Source organism: Nicotiana tabacum, chromosome 8, assembly GCF_000715075.1.
Source record: "Nicotiana tabacum cultivar K326 chromosome 8, ASM71507v2, whole genome shotgun sequence".
NCBI classification, from domain to species: Eukaryota; Viridiplantae; Streptophyta; class Magnoliopsida; order Solanales; family Solanaceae; genus Nicotiana; species Nicotiana tabacum.
The window spans coordinates 78,336,450-78,350,531 of NC_134087.1; the positions used below are offsets into that span (position 1 = coordinate 78,336,450).

At 35.2% G+C, this 14,082-nt stretch overlaps 2 protein-coding genes across 4 annotated transcripts; one reads left to right on the plus strand and one right to left on the minus strand.

Moving 5' to 3' along the window:
* The first annotated feature begins 864 nt into the window (after nt 1-864).
* On the plus strand, nt 865-5,701 carry LOC107780086 (uncharacterized). Its single transcript, XM_016600607.2, has 2 exons — nt 865-1,739; nt 5,213-5,701. The coding sequence occupies exons 1-2, from the start codon at nt 999-1,001 to the stop codon at nt 5,699-5,701; spliced, it is 1,230 nt and encodes a 409-aa protein (XP_016456093.1). The 5' UTR covers nt 865-998.
* LOC107780085 (uncharacterized) lies at nt 5,529-10,528 on the minus strand. Of its 3 annotated transcripts, XR_001646740.2 has the most exons (11): nt 10,394-10,524; nt 10,031-10,273; nt 9,218-9,422; nt 9,042-9,132; nt 8,815-8,960; nt 7,488-7,731; nt 7,285-7,389; nt 7,009-7,191; nt 6,715-6,919; nt 5,793-6,365; nt 5,529-5,684 (listed from the first exon to the last, which is right to left on the minus strand). XR_001646740.2 is itself a non-coding variant. In XM_075219419.1 (10 exons), the coding sequence occupies exons 2-10, from the start codon at nt 10,251-10,253 to the stop codon at nt 5,878-5,880; spliced, it is 1,890 nt and encodes a 629-aa protein (XP_075075520.1). In that variant the 5' UTR covers nt 10,254-10,276; nt 10,394-10,528; the 3' UTR covers nt 5,750-5,877. The 3 variants fall into 3 exon arrangements, 2 of the variants coding, with proteins under 2 accessions (XP_075075520.1, XP_075075518.1); XM_075219419.1 differs by lacking the exon at nt 5,529-5,684 and having other exon boundaries at nt 5,750-6,365; nt 10,031-10,276; nt 10,394-10,528; XM_075219417.1 differs by lacking the exon at nt 5,529-5,684 and having other exon boundaries at nt 5,750-6,365.
* Nucleotides 10,529-14,082: the final 3,554 nt, after the last annotated feature.

The window sequence follows — 14,082 nt, forward strand, 5'->3', positions numbered from 1 at the left end:
CCAATAACAAATAATGTAAGTAATGATCCATTACTAATCCAACAACGTGCTAACAGCCACTTCTTTACTCCTGATAAGCTGCCGACCTTATTGCCCAATCCTCTTCCTATTAACCCTAAGCCTACATTATACCTGAAACACAATCTCCATCTCTACTTGATTACAACACGTTTCCTCAGGTCTGCATGACACCTATTTCACCTTTGCCATGTAACCATCCAGCTACATCCATAACCCACTTATCCTCAAACAACTCAGAAGGACCCTTGCATATTAAAGACACGTTTGATCCAACTCAGACCAAAGGAGTAAAAAACATGCATGCTACAGTAATCTCCCTTTTGATTTTAGGCTTCCTCAAAACCTATGCAAACAACATGATGACTTCCCATGTGAACATCATCATGAAGAACCCACTATCTTATCTCCTTCACTTACTAATATTTACCCTCCCTTAGTTCAAACACCCAAACCTAATACGACTCCAACATTTGAACCACAGCAATTGCCGCACTCTATTCTCAATGCAGAGACCAACGTTCATAGGCATGAGCCAGAGTCAGTTTCTGACAGCAAATATCCAAACCAACAATCAGTTTTTTCATCTCCCTCGCTTCACAATGGTAGGTCCTCATCTGCCTCAGAGTGCATCACCTCTGATATACACATCTCAGGTCATGACCGTAGACCTTCCTCTCCAATCTTGGTTGGAAATAGGACTGCAGGGATATGCTCTAATATTTACTCTGTAACTCAACAACCAAGAGGTGGTGTTGCTCATACAGAATCCGACTCATTTAGCAAAAATTGTGACAGAAAGAATGAGGTTGAGAATGGAAGCTTACAATCAAAATTAATGGTACACGACCCAAACTCCTTTTCCAATGGATCACTAAGCTTCCAGCTCCACCCATCAACCAGGGCCATATCAGATAGCCCAGATGAGTCCAACTTAGGATCAAATTGTCAGTTTACTACCCTTTTACCCACCTCGTCATATGGGTCAGGTATATGCTCCTTGGTTTCAGCCTCTGGACTCTTTCAATCCACTCTGCCCTTATTCAAGCCCATTGAGTCCACTAAAGAGTCTCACCCCACCAAATAGTCCAGTGCAATCACATCCTCCATCTCCACAAGAACTAGAGAGAGATACAAGAGAGGAACTGATAACAATTCTTGCGGAGATGAGGGAGACACGAACGGAATTTTGGTGGTTAAAAGGGATCCAATTTTACAACCTCAAAGAACAATTTGAAAAAAAATTCATTCTAAAGTGTCCACCGGAAATGATAACACGCAGTCTCAATTTCCGTCAAACCACCAACCCAGAGGTTGGGAAATATGCCATGGTGATCATTCCGACGCTTCTTCAACTTCCACTGAGTATGGATTCGATGACACCCTCAGTTGTCCATCCAATGACTCAGGCTCCTACGACCCAGCCTAAAAACTCTAATTCATACATGAATTTCTTAGTTTGGAACTATAGGGGCTCTCATAATCCAGAATTTAGGAGGCACTTTAGGTCTCTACTAAATAATCATAGGCCCACTCTTGCTATCCTACTTGAAACCCACATGCAAGATCATACAAGCTTGCGTAAGGACTTTAATTTTACAAATATGGTACAAACTTCTGCAAATGGACTCATAGGGGGTTTGGTGGTGCTGTGGAATGCTGATCTTATTAATGTCACAAAAATGAGGATCTCTGATCAGGAAATACATTGCATGGTCCAGGTTAGTCCCACAAAACCTCCTTGGATATTATCTGCTATATATGCTAGTCGACATTATCAGTTACGTGATGTTCTTTGGAATAGCCTAATTAATTGCATGATAATACTGCTTTTCCTTGGCTAATAGGAGGGACTTTAATGAAATTCTGGAATCTAGGGATAAGTTTGGGGGTTTCTTTATAAATAATAATAGGGCTGAAAAATTTGCTAACTTCATGCATAACTGTCGCCTTATTAATTTAGGATTTCAGGGTAGTCATTTTACTTGGACTAATAAACAAAGAAGTGGGCGTACCATATTAGAAAGGCTAGATCATTTTTTTGGTTAATTATGATTGGTTAAACTTATTTCCAAATACAACTGTGACGCACCTTCCTCGTACTCACTCTGATCATTGTCCTCTATTAATTAACTTAGAACCTCCTCAACCTATACAAAAACATATATTTAGATTTGAGACAATGTGGGCATCTCACCCACAATTTCAACAGTTTGTTCATACAACTTGGTCGAATAATATGCCCTTACTAGCTACTACTGATAATTTTAAAAGAGTGGTCACACGTTGGAATCAAAATATTTTTGGTAATATTTTCCAAGAAAAAAGAAAACTGCTTGCTAGATTAGCAGGGTTACAATCCTCCTCCCATTATCCTACTAGTATTTTCTTATAAAACTTGGAAACACAATTGACATTGGAATACAGTCACATTCTTCGTATAGAAGAGGAATTTTGGCAGTTAAAATCTTAAATAAATTGGCTAAATGAAGGGGATACGAATACTAGGTTCTATCATCTCTCCACACTCCGCAGACGTAGTAGAAATAGAATTAATGCTTTACAAGATAATGTAGGGAATTGGGTATCTACCTCTACTGAAATCCATGGCTTAATTATTAATTATTTCACTGACCTCTTTTAAACTGGTCACTTAATCTCGGAAAAAATGAGAGTGAATACTTATAACTGTGAGATCTATTTTGATGATATTCTTAAGCTTGAATCACCTCTTCATCAAGATGAGATTTTAACGACTTTACAAAGTTTTACAAAGCCCCATGACCAGATGGGTTACATCCATTTTTCTACCAAAAATACTGGAAAGATGTAGGTAATAAAGTTAGCTCATTTTGTCATGATGTTTTCTGTTCAAATATTATACCTTATGAGCTTAATAAAACACTTATTTGCCTGGTCCCTAAGGTAAAACATCCTACAAAAATCCAACAATTTAGGCCTATTAGCCTTTGCAATACTGTCTATAAGCTCATCACTAAGATAATAGTTAATAGACTTAAGCCAATCATTAGTAAAATTATAGGACCTACACAAACTAGTTTCCAACAAGGTAAAAGAGCTTGTGATAATGCTATAATAGTACATGAATCTTTAAATTACCTTGCTAGAATGAAAGGTAAATATCCTTCAATGTTATTAAAACTTGATTTAGAAAAAGCGTTTGATAGATTAGAATGGTCTTTTATAAGACGTGCTTTATTTTATTTTAATATACCTCCCTCTATGATTTCTTTAATCATGTCTTGTGTTACAACTACTTCAATTTCCATATTAATTAACGGCTCAAACACCCAATACTTTACACCTTCAAGAGGTATTCGTCAAGGCGATCCACTGTCACCATACTTGTTTATCATGTGCATGGAATTATTCTCTAGAAGCATTTCTCAATCAGTGGATTATTTAAAATGGCAACCAATTCGACTGTCTAACAAAGGTCCACTCCTATCTCACCTCTTCTTCGCAGACGATATTATACTGTTTTCTAAAATAACTACTAAAAGCTGTCATGCGATCATTGATGTTTTAAATAATTTTTCAAAATATTCTGGGCAAAAAATTAATTTTGAAAAATCAAAACTTTTCTTCTCTAAAAATTGTAGTTTGTGTGATAAGGATTTTGTTATTAATTCCTTTAGCATGAAAGAAGGCACCTCTTTTGGCAAATACTTGGGATTTCTCATGTTCCAAGCAAGACCCAAAAATGTTGATTTCCAGTTCCTCCTTGATAATTTTAAAAATAAACTAGCACGATAGAAATCTAGATTCCTGACATTAGCAGGAAGAGCCACCTTAATAAAATCTACTCTAAACCAATTACCAAATCATATAATGCAGTACATACACATTCCATCCCATATTCTTAATAAAATGGATTAGTATCAACGAAATTTTTTATGGGGTACTACTATAGTAAAAAAAGAAATTGTACCTCGTTAGATGGAATGAAATTACTAGGCCAAAAAAGGATGGAGGTTTAGGAATTCAAAAACTACGTCAAAAGAACAATGCTTTACTAGCAAGTTTAGCTTGGAGGTTATTTAAGACACCAAATGCTATGTGGGCTAACATCTTGCTGACCAAATATCTTAATACTTCTCAAAATAATAATCACTCTCATATATGGTCTAATATTACTAATGGCTGGCATCTATGCCAACTAGGTATAAAACGGAATATAGGAAAAGACACTAATATTAAGTTATGGGATGACCCTTGGATTGGGTCTGGTACAACAATCAGATCAAAAATTTATGGCCCTTTACTCTTAGAGCACCAGAATATGACTATCTTATCTTTATTGATAACAAGGGATGAGATTGAAATAAATTACCTTTTGAGATGCCCAGTAACATTACTCAACTAATTCAAGCTACTTATATATCTAAGTACAATAATAAGGTTGATAACATTTTCTGAGGTTTAACTCCTACAAGTCATTTCAACACTAAGTCTATATATGGTATCTTAGATGCACAACATGATGTACCCACTAATAGTTCTACAAATTCTGACTGGATATGGAAACTACCTGTACAACCCAAAATTAAAGGGTTCCTTTGGCTTCTTCACAAAAAGAGGCTACCTACTAAGGACTACCTTAGACATATTAACTTAATTCAAGATGCTACTTGTCAATTTTGCCATCAGGAGGATGAAACTATTAGACACTTATTCCTAGATTGCTCAAATGCTAAAACATTTTGGCTGGATTTGGGCATCCTTGAATTCATCAATCAACATTTGCAAGGAACACTCTCTTCTAATTAGATACACCGAACTCATAACTTGTAAGGAATTTCATTTTCCTTACCAAATAAATCCAGCGGCATACTTGCCTCTAAGTTTATGGAATATTTGGTTAGCACGTAATAATAACTGTTACAAACATACTATGTCTACGGCTTCTACTAAATTAACAACTCAACAAGCAGCAAAATTTACATACCTTGTAGCTAAGAAGCATACAATTGTTAAAAAGAGATAGCAAAATCTCAAATAGAAACCTCCTAAAGATCATTTCTATAAACTAAACACTGATGGAACACATACAACAAGCAAGGCTGGTATTAGTGGACTAATACGAAATTCAAAAGCTGAATGAATATTGGGATTTGCACCAACAGTTCTAACAGACTCATCATCTTCAGCTGAATTACGTGCTTTGTTGCAGGGACTCCAGTTAGCTTACTCACATAATCTTGTTCCACTGGAGGTGGAAGTGGACTCACAAGACATTATAATGCTTCTCCATTCGAACAATGTCTCATTTGATAATTTAACTACTGACTCCAGGTACTTCCTGGACAGGTTGGGTAAGCCTGTAGTATTGCATGCATACAGAGAGCAGAATAGGGTTGCAGATAAACTAGCAAAGGCAGGTTGCAATTTTGACATTCAATCAGTGGTGTGTATTTTTGAAGACAACCCAGACTTTGCATGGTCAGTTTTTGCGCAAGAAAGGAGTGCAGTGCAAAGACATGTTCTGGATCAATTCAGGCCTCACTCTGATAACTATAATATTGTAAATACATATTGTAATAGTGGTAAATTTAGTAGTAGTAGTAATATCATTTTGTATAATACTTTGGCACCCGCTACTGGTGCATCAGCATGTGATAGGATACAATATAAGCATCCGCCCTCTGTACGCAATATTTAATATTAATATATGTTTATCTTTTAAACCAAAAAAAAAATAAAGCAACGATTTCGCAATAACTTAATAAAGATTTTAATATTTCTTTCTGTACCTTCTCTCTTTTGTCGACTAGTATTCTGGGACAGCTCTTAAACTCTATCTGAAAGCTGAATGAATGACAAAATCAATCATGTCTTTTAATTCCTTTTCACTGGCTGAGTAGTGAGACCAAATCCAAAGGGAAAGAGGGGATCATAATGTCGATCGCCAACGTTCATAGGAAGCTGGTCAACTGACTTGAACCAAGTGCGAGCAAGTTTACCACTGAAACCATAGTCACCAAATAAAGCATCTGCAACACCTTGGCCTTCAGTTCCCGGAAACCATGCAGCCATGAGTGCATCTATCTTTTCGACATAAGGTTCTAGCACGACTGGACGACCAGAGACGACAACTACAACACATTTCACAGCCCCACACACATTGTTGATAGTGCTAGGACCAGGTTCTGTTATTGTAAGATTTGTGCTATCACCAAACATCTCTGCATAGGGGACTTCACCTACTATAACAATCGCGTAGGAGAATTCGTTGGACTTCACAAAGTTTGAATCTGGATTCTGCTCGTACACTACTTGCGTAGCAGGATCCACGGTATTCTTGATAGCACTTAAAATGGTGGTTCCTGCCAAGTTTAGAAATAGATCAATTTCTCGCGATTATGCTACACGAGTTTAACTTCTACTACCTTGACATGTAAAAGAACTTTTATACTATCAGGTCACAAGAAGAAAACTACAGGTAATCGTCCTCAAAAAGTGGAATTAGTAACCTAGAAAAAAGTCATGTTGCTGCTACAATAGGCTAAAATTAGAGTAAAACTTTTTACGTTGTTTGTGCATGTAAGTTAAATCCGTGCTACAAAAAAAAGTCGCTAACCTCTGTTTGATTAAAGAAGGATATATATTCATTAGTTATCTATGCGTGTTGGTACTTCTAATACGTAAAAGCAGATTCCTTATGAGACGACATACCAACTGTTAAATCATTGCCTGCAACTCCTTGCCATTCTATTGTCCAGCCTCCACATTGGTAACCCAAATTGTCCGCATGAGTTCCAGCTACAAGTATCTTTGGCGCTTTCTTTGGAAGGGGAAGTAACGGCTGACTAGTGCTCTTTCCGTTCTTCAAAAGTACGAGTGATTTCCTTACTGCTTCCCTTGCCAATTCTCTATGTTCCTATAGAGAAGCAGTGAAGCACGTTATATTAGACACATAAAAGAATTAGATCCAAAGAGTTGAAAACAGTTACTGGATAGCAAAGGTACCTGGCAACCTAGTTGGTTTACATAGCTAAGGTCAGCTAATGGATTCTCAAAGAGACCCATGATAAACTTAACTCTCAATGTCCGCTTCACGGCATCATCAATTCTGCTCATGGGAATGATATTATCTTTCACTAGCTGAGTTAGAGTATCAATAAACTCTGTGTAGTTCTCTGGAACCATAATCTGCAGCGTAGACGAGACAATCATATAGAGTAACTAAAACTGTCATTTTGATTTTAAGAAAAGAAAGAACCTAGATCAAACTAGCAAACCAACCATGTCAATTCCTGCCGAAACTCCAGCTTGAACTGAATAAGTGTAGTTAGCATGAGGTGGGCTAGTAATCCGATCAATGCCTTGCCAATCCGAAATGACAAAACCCTGAAAAGACACAGGCCAAAATAGGCGGTTATACACGGATATATCCCTACTTGACCTTAACTTAATGATTCTGAATGAGCTGAGTTAATCATTCTTACCCTGAACTTGAGCTTGTCCTTTAGGAAGCCAGTGACAAGATCTCGGTTAGCGTGCATCTTTTTCCCGTTCCAGCTCGAGTAAGACACCATTACCGTTGAAACACCCTTTATGATTGAATCATAATATGCAGGCATGTGGATGCCAAATAAACCATTTGAGTTAATTACAGTGTTATTTTCATCGATCCCATTCACCGTGCCACCATCTCCTACAAAGTGCTTGGAACAGGCTGCTACTTTTGACCTTAACCAGTTGAAAGTTCAATTAAAGGAATGTTCCACAACAAAGGAAGAAAACAATAGAAACATCAGGGTTGGTGTTTAGAAGCAATTCAGAATAGTCACGTGAATAATCAAGATGTCTAGAATTATTCTAGTACCACACACATTATCTTAAGCAAGATTAAAATTCACTATGATGTTCAATTTTGTAAATGAGAGAAGACTTTAGTACTCCAAAGAATTTTAAAAATACTATCGGATAATAGACTCTACATTTTTAATGAAATGGACAACTGAGTGCACTGGAGGAAAAGATGTGAATTCACGAGAGAGGTAGCAGTTTATAGTGTGAAGAAATATTCCGAAAGCTGAAAACCGGAAAAGGCTATGTTTTATAATTAAAAGTTGGAAAAAAACACCAAGATAATCTAAGTTAATTGATTGACTAACAAAAATATGCCAAAAAACATGGCTGTAATGTGCCATGAGAATGCAATTCTGTCAGTGATTATTTAATTTAACGAATTTTAGGTTAAAAGATGGCGATACATAAAGCCTGCGATATGCAACGACCATTGGCTGATTAAGTGTAATAACTCACAATCCTGAAGACGATTATGAGATTCAAACTATTCCAAGATCATGATAACGAAAATAATGTGATTAAACCAACTTGAATGGTTCATTTATACTTGATCCAAAGATGAACAATATCCAAACTTGCCAAAGGTCATAGTCATGATAAATACTGTGCTGGACCATGATATTGATAGGACCAGTTATATGTTGTAACCAACAAATATGGGTCAATAATATTCATTCTAAGATCATCAAATCCAAACTTTCTCAGTTTGACAGAGAACTTCTATGTGAAGGAATTCAATGACATCAATTCTAAGATCACCAGGTCCCCCCTATCATGTGGCCTTCTCAATAAAGTTTTATGCTTATCAAGTAGTTTGTCAGATAATCGTCATTCTGTTTTTTCATCTTTTTCTTGTTGAAGTAATCTTCACTTTGTTTTTTCTTCATAAGAATGGGATTAGCATATATCATTTAATGGAAATGGTAAAGGATGAAGATGCGAACTGATAGACATACGTACTTTCCAGCAACAAAGGGAACACCCTTGCGAGAATTAGCTGGCAGATCTCCTTGTAAACCAGGAATTATATCTGTCATAGCTCGCACAATCTTATGATCTTCGCTATAGCTTTCATAACAACGACCCCACCTAGGATCTCTACATACCTACCATAACACAGTTACTCAGACATCAAAGAAATAGAAATGCAACTTTACTAAAAGTACAATCATATCATATCAACTTACTGCAATGCAGGGAGAAAAAGCATATTGGATTCCCGTGGCTCTAACTTCAAGTGCAGTTGCAGCCCCAATCCGCTTTAGAAGATTAGGATCCCTGCATCGAGAAGACAAAATTTTAACTCAAATAGTAGGTGAAAGATAAGCATACATATTTCTTACTGTAATTCATAGATACTTGCCTAGTGACACCAAGCCCAATGTTGTGAGGGAAGATAGTAGCATTGTAGACATTATTGTGGCCGTGAACTGCATCAATCCCATAGATCATGGGAATACCAAGGCGGGTCGAAAGAGCACCCTTTTGAAGCTCATTCACCATGTTGATCCAATCCTCAGCAGAGGCCTTAGGTGCTGGAACACTCCCTCCACCACTCAATACACTCCCTGCCAAAAAAAATTCTAACTATGAACTCCAATGTGTAATACAACAGTAGATACTGAAAGCATGTCAACTCTCCCCCCCCCCCCTGCCCCTTTTCCATGTTCCCTTTAAATGCCTATGTATAGTACAAATAACTATTACCTCCGTTTCATTTTATATGACAGTATATGACGATGTTTGATTGGGCATGAGTTTTGAGAAAAAAAGACTTGACACATAAGCTAAACATGTATAACATACAAAAAGAGCCCTAAGAATGTGTAGTCATAAACATGACATGTCATATCTACTCATTAAGGGTAAAAGGGATATCTTAAAATTAAATAGTTTCAAAAAATAAAAAAGATGTTAATCTTTTCGGAACAGACTAAAAAGGAAAGAGTGTTATATAAATTGATACTTGATAGTATCAATTTTAGATAGTCAATCTGATCTAAATCACTTTTCTGTAATCTGTATGCATATACCATAAGTAGTTAATATACACATAAAGAATGGATTTTCCAAACATCAAATGTGCAAGATTCTAGTATCACTGATGAATAATAAACAATCAAGCATTTAAAAAAAGGCCATCTCAATCTAAAGAGTAATAGTTATTCAAACATACCAATGAAATATTGCTTCATAACATCAGCTGTGGCAACTTTCCTCTCAATCTGAGTCATCTGTCCAATCTTTTCCTCAAGACTCATTCTTTTCATTAAGTCCCTGATTCTTGCACCCAATGGCTGTTTTGGGTCCTTATATTTTAAGTACTCAGCCTCTACAGCCACTGCCCAGAGGCAGAATAACACAAATAATCCCTTCACTGGAATTGCATATCTCCCCATTGTTTTTCTTTGTTGGCCTTCTGCTAAAAATAGCACAACCATTTTAATGATAAGTATATAAGATGTGAACAAACAAAAAAACAAGTTTGTTAAAAGAGTAGGAAAAGAAAAATGCTATGAACAAGAAATGGATAACTTACTTGTTGAGCTTCTACTTTGTAACAGAGATGAATTAGACCAATGGGAGTGCAAGTATACATACACATGCACATTGAGTGGGAGGGGTAGTGGGGGGTTGGGGTGGGGTGATTAAGAAGGACTCTACTTACTTATTTTTTCTCCAGAAAAGGACTTTGAATTAATTTTTTAATAAAAGGAGGACTTTGAATAGAAATTTGTTTGTACTAAAGTGGACATTTCGGTTAACGTTTTCCGAGGTAACATGTTCTGATACGGAGTTCTGTTGAGATTTCGGTGGGGCCCATTTAGAAAAGCAATCATATGATTGAGAAATTGCAAATAAGGGCTTGGTAGTTTGGAAAAAGAGAAACAGAGGTCCTAATGAGTTGAAAAATGACAATCAAGTTAAGCTATAATTGAAGCAAAAGTGTCATATTTCAGTAGTCTAATTGGGAATGTGAATTATTGAAATTGTGGTAACCATGGATTAAAAGGATAAGTTACAATTATCTTTATTTAAAAAATTATTCAAATCAAATAGTTTCTTAACTAAGACACCTCATTTAATAATTCAATACATATCTTGTACTTTGATATTCTTCACAAAACAGCAGTTGAATCATAGTAATCTAAACTAAAATAGTCAAAAACTAAATAAAATTAACCTCTTAAAAATTGATCCAGATTTGGAATAAGGCTTGAAGGAACCATGTATATTTTTCAAATTAGGATCTTAAAATTAGATACAAACTAATGAGTATGCACAATTATCATTTCACAAATACACTATTGCAGAAATTTATTAACAAAATAGATTTAATAAATAAAAAAAGGACAACAACGCATCCTGCATTGACGCGGACTTCAGGGAAGGGTCGGGGTGTGACGTAGACAAAATTTGGGACCTATAGGTTTGGAGACAATTTTACCATTGCTATAGGTCACACAGAGACAATTTTACCGTTGCTACGAGGATTTAATAAGCAAAATAACTAAAAAGGACGTGGAGGACTTGAGATAAAGACGTGGTATCAAGCATATGGATTTCAGTGATTTCACTTGGGTTACTAAGGTATACTGATTAATTTTTTAATGGAAACATAGTAATTGCCATCTTACTTTTTTTTAGAATTTGAAATGAATTTTGGTAAATTATCTAATTTGATTCCTCATTTTTGTCATAACTAGAACAGATAAGAATTGCCAAATCAGAGAAGATTCATTAGTGGAAGTGTTAGATTATACAGTTTGGGACTTGAAAAGCCAATAAGACCAAGTGATTAATGGTAAATGGTATTTCATAGAGCTGTCAAAATATTGAACACTACACTTCACTTATTTGCAAATGAAACTAAAAATCTATGGTATTGGTATCTAAATTGAAATTTAAATACACATTATGCTTAAAAAAAATAATACAATGAAAACTAGTTAGAGTGGATTCTGAGATTGCACCAACACCAAATTAGAAGAGAGTTGAACCTATTTTATGCTACTCCCCATTCCAAATATTTGCCATTTTAATAAATCAAATTTACTTTAAAATATTTATCATTTTAAATATACAAGTCATTTATTACTTTTTTCTTCTAAATCGACCCTTACTGTTTCAATTATGTAGTATTAATTAAATAAGATGTTTAAGGAGAGATAAATGGCAATTTAGACATATTTTTACGATTAAAGTTATTAGATGTCTTTCCTAAAGGATGTACAAAAATCTTCACAAACACATAATATGAACTGGCGGGAGTCTTTCCTCCATTTCACCACAATGAATACAATGGTGCTTTTCCTTGACTTTTACTTCCTTTTCCTCCTAAACATTAGTGTTACTCTAACTAGGAGTGTCAGCTGTTCGGTTCGGCCGGTTAATTTATAAAATTTATATCATACTAATTTTTTGATTATTCTATTATTTATAATCAAAATTAGACTTTTCGATACCGTCCCAATCATGTTGATTTCTCTTCGGTACCGGTATGGTTCGACTAAAAGTCGGTATTTTTTTTAAATGTCACGTAAAAATCACAAGTAGAAGTAGAATACAATAACATACTTTTATAGGATTTAGCAAAACTCTCAAGACATTTTACAGTTTAAAGGGTGGTGAATTAAGAAAATATGAAAGTTGATCAGAGTCTAGATCCATCAATTATTCTACAGCAGCGTAAAAGAAACTAAGCAAATACAAAAACAATATAAATCACACGAGTGGAAAGATATTCTCCAAGTTGGGACTCAAGAACAAATTCTATAGAAAAGATTAAATATTCAAAAAGATAAATCTAAAACATACGAAAGAAAATATATTCAATACATTGTAGTTTGCTACTCATAATTCCTACAGTACCTTGTGTCTTGCTAGTGAATATGCTGAAAATAATTTAATTTCAATAGGAGTAGCACAATAGGTTTGGGAATTAGGATTTTGAGTTTATTTACTTGTGGCTTGTAACTGTTTTCGTAATTCTAAGGACCAAGGAAAATTTTAATGCTTTATTATTTTTAAACTTAATATACAATCTTTTTTCACATGTAAATTTATTCGGTACGGTTTGGTATTTTTTCGGTTTATTTTCGTAAAATAAAAGTATTTTTTCGGTTTATTTTCGTAAAATAAAAAACCTACCCTAATTATCGGTACAGTTATAGATTTATGTAAGAACCTACGGTTTTATTAAAAGAAACCTAAAATTGGTTTGGTATGGTACGGTTCGGTCGGTTTAGTCGGTTTTTAAATAGAGAAACTTTCAGAAACCACTATGTTTTAGTGGTTATTAGCTAGTTGTAGTTACCATTTACTATATTACTTCCTATAGCTATGTTTTCAGTTTTTTTAGAGTGTATTCGATGTATTTAAGCTACTGTATTCATGAATACAATAGCATTTCTAGGCGTGAAACAAGGGATTACAGCTAGACAAATTTTTGTATTCGATTGTATTCACGGTGTGAAACAAGGGATTACGGCTAGACATATTATTGTATTCGACTGTATTCACGATATGTATTTGTGAATACAATAACGTAAATAGCGCAATTCATGGTCTATTCAGCTGTTTTTAAACGGAAAGTGAATCAATTAACATAATAGACTCCTAATATAACTCAACAAACTTAATTATAACACACAAAATTGGTATTTCCAGTTATAAAAAAAATTCTCAACCGAAAAATACCCCAAAAATATAGTAATCTTCAGAGAAAATATGCTGAATATTTTTCCCAGCAGATAAATACAATAAAAACAGAGCAATTTAAATACATATATACATTTGAATACATAAAGTATATTAATTAAAAAATATATGAATACATTCATGGAATACAACGAGACAGTGAATACAATGAAATACATGGAATACAACGAGATACATTGAAATACAATGAAAAAAAAGACAATGAATACAATGGAATAGATGGAAATACAATGAGATACATTGAAATATATTAACCGAAAATTCAAGTTGCTCAACCCCAAACTCCGTCGTCTTCATTCAAGAACAACCCTAATGTCGTCTCGTCGAGAGGGCAGCGATTTTAACTCGAAACGCCACTGTTCCTGTTACCATAATACCCTCACGTGCGCTTCAAGAAACCTATTCGTTACAATTGAAGCCGCCGGAGCCACCGTCATCAGTCCACAGTCTCGATGGCGGCGGTGAGGTTGAAGCAGCATCAGTATCAACGGCGACTTCGACTCTGTT